This window comes from Condylura cristata, unplaced genomic scaffold, assembly GCF_000260355.1.
Source record: "Condylura cristata isolate star-nosed mole 26May11 unplaced genomic scaffold, ConCri1.0 scaffold00024, whole genome shotgun sequence".
NCBI classification, from domain to species: domain Eukaryota; kingdom Metazoa; phylum Chordata; class Mammalia; order Eulipotyphla; family Talpidae; genus Condylura; species Condylura cristata.
The window spans coordinates 17,453,074-17,460,134 of NW_004567125.1; the positions used below are offsets into that span (position 1 = coordinate 17,453,074).

At 40.7% G+C, this 7,061-nt stretch overlaps 1 protein-coding gene across 1 annotated transcript in view; it reads left to right on the forward strand.

Annotated features, from left to right (window-relative positions):
• Positions 1-7,061, forward strand: part of LOC101618769 (chromosome unknown open reading frame, human C1orf105) — a 24,141-nt gene that overhangs the window by 15,471 nt on the left and 1,609 nt on the right. Inside the window, exons 5-6 of the mRNA XM_012728914.1 lie at positions 1,405-1,472; positions 4,113-4,180. Of these exons, the coding sequence (XP_012584368.1) occupies positions 1,405-1,472; positions 4,113-4,180 (136 nt within the window). The remainder of the gene's footprint in view (positions 1-1,404; positions 1,473-4,112; positions 4,181-7,061) is intronic.

Below are 7,061 nucleotides of genomic sequence, written 5' to 3' on the forward strand. Positions count from 1 at the left end.
AAGGGGGAAAGAGTAAGGATTGGCTCACCAGGAGCCAATAGATAAAAAAGATGATAATGAAATATGCTGACTAGAGGTAGAAATAGACCTGATGGGGTGTGAAGGGGCAGGAAAAGTAAATTTCAGGGGAAATTTTTCAGAAGAAAAAATAAAAGACTGGGTTTTTCAAGAATGAATGAATGTTCTCTACATGACACGCTTTTTCTCAGGGACAAAAATAGTTTCTTTGGTTGCTTTGTTTTGAGGGAGCCCCTGTAGCCCCTCAAATAGTAATAGCTGGATTTAGGGACTTTGTAAAAGAAGTCCTGTTATTCAGGATGATGTGGAGTTTCTGCCATCTTTTCTTGGGACACAGCCCACTTCAGAAGACATTTTGAAAAAAGGCAACATCTTTTTCAAAGAATAAGGGTGGTTCATTCTTACTCCCACTTATGTGCCTTCTTTTTTCCCTTTTATGTGTCTTGACACCTTTCCTCAGGCTCACAGTAAAGCCTTTGCTGCCATTACTAGATCACCAGTGTCCTCCCCTCTCTCCCCCTCCTCAGCAAATGAGTTAGAACCATATGATTAAACACTTGGCAGTTGGCATTTGTATAGATTTAATGTTAAGATTGTTGCTATTTTCAAGCACCTCTTCAGGTCCTTGTCACAGTAGTTTGCAATATCGTTGTGTCGTAAGTTTAGGTTACCTGTTTCTTAGAAAAGTCACTCCGTGAGCAGTCCAGCTGGACATCTGCAGCCCCATCTTTGTGATGAACTTTCTATTGTCGTGGCTTTAATATTTTGGGTGAAAAATGCCTCTTAGAGAAAATATGATCTGAAAAAAACAAACAAACAAACAAAAAAACCCAGCATCTAGTGCTAGTTAAAGAGCACTAGATACTCAATCAGGAATTGATTTTAATCCTGTAAAGGGGGTGTACTTCAAACCTTTCAGTGTGCCTAAGAGTGGCTTCCTTCATCCACTAACTTGACAAGGTTAGGCCCTGAAAATACAAAGTTAGAAATGTGGCCTCTACCCTCAAAGAGGGAAGTCAGACATTTGGCAAGTAAATTCAACAAGTTTCTCATAGAGGAAACCCAAGGGGCAATGAGAAGGCAGAGAGCTCCCAGCAGTAGTGCAGGCATCAGTAGTGTCTGTGAGAAAGCAACCTTTAACCTGAGGCCTGGAGGATATTGGGGGTGAGAAGGACAAAGAAAATTAGTAGTTACCAATCTTGAGTCATGGAGTTATGGAACTTCAATATCTGATAACAAGAGAAATAGGCCGAGTTCCTCTTGTCCATTCAGATCGCAATGTATGAATGACTTGACATTAAGTACAACTTGGCATACTTGAGTGACATTATTTATGAAATTAGAATGCAATTTTGGGTAATATTCTAAGTGAGACTTTCTTCTCAGGAACAATTAAGAACTTTGCTGATCCCAAGTAAACCGAAACTACCCTTTGACAATTCTGTGATTCCTAGGTAAGTCATAATTTAATAGAGCCTTTATTTAGTTTGGATTATATTAGTTTGAGAACACAGCATAATTGACTGAAACAAATAGTAAGTAAAACATTTTAAGGAAGGATTAGGGGATGCGTATCCTTACTAGTGTCATTTTCTGATTAAACCCAACAGTTTGACCAAAAAGTGGTTTTCACCTGGTTTTTTGCTTGAAACTGAATTGAAACGACTGTAGAAAGGATAATTTTCTGTTCTAACCTTGCAAGAATTGTGTAAAACTAACAAAGTACATTCATTTGATAACCCAAGCATAATTACATACAAAAATCTTCCATATTGGTGACATAGCTAATTTTGAAGGCTTCAGATATTATATATAACCTGACTGTTTCAAGGATGGTCACTGCTACTATTTAACTAAAATTCCTGTTATCAGTTTGGTTATCATTTACTCCTTTCTTACCAAGTTCAAATTTATGAGAAACAAAATCCAGGCAGAATTTTTGATTAGTTGCATTTTAGGTTTCTTCTTCTATATTTAACTATCAGACAGGGAAGAAGGACTAGGTTTTCACTTTGTTAAAAAAAAAAGGGGGGGGGCTCTCCCTTGTGGCACAATGGCTGAAAGCACCACATTATGAAGCTCTTAGAAGCTTCATCTCCAGCCAGGGAGCTGACCCACATGGCGCGGCAGACCTCTCCTGACCCGTCCGCTGTTCCCCTCAGCAGTGTACTTCATCGATCTGCCTGTTCTGCTCCCCACTCTGTCCCTGGTGAAGCCTCTCACTCACCACACCTCTGGCCTATACCCCAGTTCTGTATGTATAAATAATAAATAAATCTTTAAAATAAATAAATAAGCCCTCAAAATTAGAACTCATCTTGAATAAAGCACCAATGAAAATGACTTGTCTTGCCATAGAGGGTAGGAGTAGATACTTATAGTCTCCCTTACCTCTGACCAAGCCCCAGACTTATGTATGACTAAAGGCAATGTTTAGTTCCAACCTCCAACCTCCACCCCTATGCAGAGAACAATAATGTGGGAAAATAATTAGGCCTTTTCGTAACCTTTTATGGGCGAGTGGTAGATGTTATGTTTCCTTTTGTGACCTCGGACTTATTTGCTGCAAGCATCACAACCATGGAATGGGAGCTGTTCTTGGAGGCAGTGAATATTTGAGCACAAAGACTCCAGCACTAGTAGTGTTTACCTATGCTGACTGTATACTTTTTAAAAACTCTTACATCACAATAAAAGTAATTCTACTAAATATTTTTTATGGACTTTCATGGAAAATTGATCTCTCTATAGTCAGTGTTTCTGAGCAAGATTATTGTGTGTGAAGGAGATTTTTGAAATGTGTAGCCCCAATTTATTTTCTTGTATGCTTTGTACTTTAAATAAAGCCCCCAATCCAGAATCATTAGTTAGTTTTATTTTAAATAAATAACTCTTATTTCTTTGAAGATAAGACAAAAGACTGAACCTCTCCTAAAATCACATCTACGCTAGCAAGAAGAATCATTAAAATTGATCACTGTTTTTTTTTTCAGTGTAATGAAATAAAACATTAGCACTTCTTAAAAGCCCTATAGTATATAGATAAGCAGGTGGAATTGTCCTCACTGAAATAGTACGTAAAATGATTTGTAATATAATCATTGTAATAAGTAGCGTTTGTTGAAGAAAAGGAATAAAGAAAAGAAAGAAGGGGAGGAAGGAAAATAGTGAGGGAGAAAATATATGGACAAATACCACCATTTTGTTTGCCAAAAATGGATAATAAAGGGGTTTTTCTTTTCTTTTTTTTTCATCACAGTGAGTCCTTCAATGGCAATTGAATAAAATAATCTGGCTGGAATGGTCATAGTTTTATGCCAAATTTAAAATAATCTTGGAAATATTTTTTGGAAGTAGAAGAACCATGAACTGCGTGTAGAGCAAAGTCCCTTAGAGTTTACAGATTTTTCCTTGGAAATTAAGCATTTGAAACTAGTATGGAAATGTTTGGACTCAGATTCGGTGTGTCTCCTCCCTTCTTGACACATAGCTGAAAGGTTCTTAGAAACTGTAGCTTGCAGCAAAATGATCTATAATAAAAGCAGGTCCTTGAAGGTTGCTATTCACTCAGTGTCATCCAGGGTGATTTCTTGCCATGGTTATAAGGAAATGACATTGGATGAAACAACTTTATTCTAGGACCTGCTACACATTTTGATCTAGAGTCCTTTCCACACTTTTAGGCACCAGGAGAAAGCAGACATGATTAAGACATTGTCTCTAAAACTAAAAAAGCTGTAACTAGTACATTCCCCTCAGTTTTGCTCTTAAGGAGTAGATTACCAATCAAGAAGAGTTGTTGTTATGTTCCTAAAACCTGGAATATTCTTTCCTAAATTCCCTGTTTTCAGACGATACATATCCTGACAGTGGAGTAGAACTTTTTCTTTTCAATGAAGCTGTCTTCCTGATATCTGTGAAAATAACACTAAGTAAAAAAAAACTTGAGAAGCACAGGACCAGCCATCTCAACTCGGCTGGCTTGACAGGGGCTACCTTCAAGAGACCCTCTCTGTTTCAAATGTGTGAAGATGAAGGCCTTTACACCAAGCCTCAGACATTAACTGATGTGTTTTCTTGCTTCTGCCAATCAGAATGAAGAGTCACCATTTGATAAGTTCCCATACTGCATCCAGAGCCACCCGTGTGGATATCCCAACAGGTTTGTGTTCTTTTGGAATATCTGAAATCTGAGATATATGTAGTCTCAAAGATATAAGAATGAGAAGCTTAGTCTCTAAGATTCTTTAATTTAGACATTTTCTGAACAGATCTCCATTCTCTCACCCTTTCTTTTTGACATATTCTTTATTGATACCTGTTCTGATTGGTTCACTGCCCTACCTTCTCTCTACCCTCACTTGTCCTACTTCAGGCCTGGCTTGTCTTGTTCCTTAAGATTTATTTATGCACACAAGAACTGGGGTATAGGCCAGAGGTGTGGGGAGTAAGAGGATTCACTAGATAGAGAGTGAGGAACAGAACAGGTGGATCAGCTGACATACACTGGTGAGGGGAACAGCTGGCAGGTCAGGAGAGGTCTACTTCACCATCTGGGTCACCTCCCTGCTGCAGTGGCTGCAGAGAGCTTCCTAATGCTGTGCTTTTACCTGTTGTGGCACCAGGTAAAGAACCCCATAGTACATTTGGAGGAGGCCACAGACAATTCTGGTCACACCATTTGAGATAGGATGGGCACCATATCCTAACTCCTTGGAGTGGCCTCTCCTAGGTCTTGAATGTTCTACCCACAAGCTCCTGAAGACGCCTGCCTTCCCCAGGAAGCAGCCTAATGCTATTCTGATGTTTACTTTCTGTTAGCAGTAAAAAGAATAACAGAGCAGCTCTTGCCTCAGCTTTGTCATTGACCTACGTCCCATCTTGTAGAGAGGCCAGCCGTGGGCTGGTGAAAGTGACAATGAGTCATTCTGTAGGGTAAATTATAATTCAAGGGTTTGGTGCTGTAGAAGCTGTCACTTTTGTGTTCATCTTCTCCCATGCTGCCATCTTGACTGAAGCCACATTCAGGTTTTCTTTCTTTTGATACACACAATAAAATCAAGATCAGATGCTTGATGGGAAAGGCAATCTGGGCAGTTGCAGGGAATCTAGAACCAGAAGTAAAATTTCTTCAAGAAAGAAAATTTGAGGATAGAACGACTACCTCAAAGGGGTGAGAGGAGAAGACCAGAGACTCAGGTAACAGTGAAGTCTGAAGATGGCCATTCTAGTGAGGTGAAAGGCAGCTGCCCCAGCGAAGCCCTCCTTCTGTAGCCAAAAACACTGGCCTACCTCATGGCTCACATTTAGCCAGAGTGGAACAAAGCACCTAGTGCTAAAAGTATCCACCCAACAAAAGTCCCCCCTTTTGCTACTTTCAGGTCTACAACCTCCTCCTTTTAGAAACCAAGAGAACATGGGGGTGGGAGGAGGAGAAAGGAGGAAAACATATGCAGCTGGTTACAGGTTCTTCCTGTCAGCCACAACTCACCAGTTTCCCTTGGGCCAGTATTCTCTCTCTCACACACACACATACACACACACTATTACATGCCCTTCCCTCAATAAAAATGTTGATTTTTTTTATCCTAAAAGACAGTATAATACGGTGTCTTTTACTGGTTGATTGGCTTTGGAAGCATACTTTGATTACAAATTAAAAGCTGGACTTCGTGTACCTCAGAACAGCACCTTACGTTCTTGGCCAAGTATGATTACTGCCCATAAAATCCATCTCAGGAGAGCACTCTTGGAGGAGAGCAAACTTCAGGGAGTTGAAGCTGGGTAGATTTACTGTGATTCCAGCTGTGACTCTTCTCGTTTATGTTCTGAGGTCACAGAAAAAACACTCGCCTAGTAGCAGAGAAACATGGGTTTAGATTCTAGTCTTCTGTACAGACTTTACCTAATTGTTTAAATCCTCTGGGCTTTCCTGTTCCCACCTATAAATCCAGAGCCATATTTTACCCCATGAGCCAGATTCTTGGCACAGTTCTGCACCTTTAAAAGACCCAGAAGAACTGTCAGCACTGCCCAGCCCGCTGCTGTATACCGTTGAGACACGTCCAGCTGCAGCCCTGGTGGCTTCTCTCCAGAACTGCCTCCCACCCATGTGGTGTGGCCTGCAGACTTGCCACAAACGTCAAACAGCTGACTCACCCCTGCAGAAGTGCTGCCAATGATTGTCTAACCCATTGTGCTGGTCACCACGGTGATTTCTAGTATTTTTCTGGGTTCAGCTAAACTTTATATTTGTCAGTAATGATTTGTGAGGACCATTTAATGAAAAGTGTTTATTATTGTGAGCAAGTAGAATTTCTCCTGGACTTGTTTGACTCTGGTCTTGGGTTCAGAGTCCTGTGACACCCACAGGCGCTGGGTCTCAATAAACATTAGTATAGTCCTAACCACCTGACTTGGTCCTACCACCTGGCACAGTGACGCGATAGGGTATAAAGTGCAGTAGGGCAGGATGAAGGAGAGCTGGTTCTTCCTCGGTCCAGCAGTTCCTGTGACCCTGGCCCTTTGCTGCCTCTGTGTTACCTGATGAAGCCAGGCGCTAGGTTGTGGCCTTGTGATGATACCTCTTAACTCACTTTCAGTTGATGAGCTTGTGCTAGAGAATTCAGGACTCCAGATCCATTAGTCAGTCATAGGAATATACTGTTTCATGCTCTGACTCTTTCAAGCAATGGGTCTTCTGTAAAGGTTGATTAGCCAACTTGTGTCCATAAAATCATATTCAAAGAGGAGGTCAGGATGGCAAAGGGCCATCTAAAATAAATCATTTTATAAAATGAAGTTGCCTTTTGAAATACAAGTACTTTTTCTCCTGTAGCCCTTTTGTAAGGCCATGTTTGTTTCAGGAGCAAGAACAATATACTACCCCCTGAAAAGTCTCCCAAGAATCCCCTTTTCCCTTTGACTCACATTCCTATTCCAGCACATTTTATCTTCATTTGAAATTTAAGCAGTAGTTGTAACAGGGTGGTCCCTAGGAAAAGGGGAAGTTCCAGGTTCCCTGCCCCACCCAGAAGGAGGGT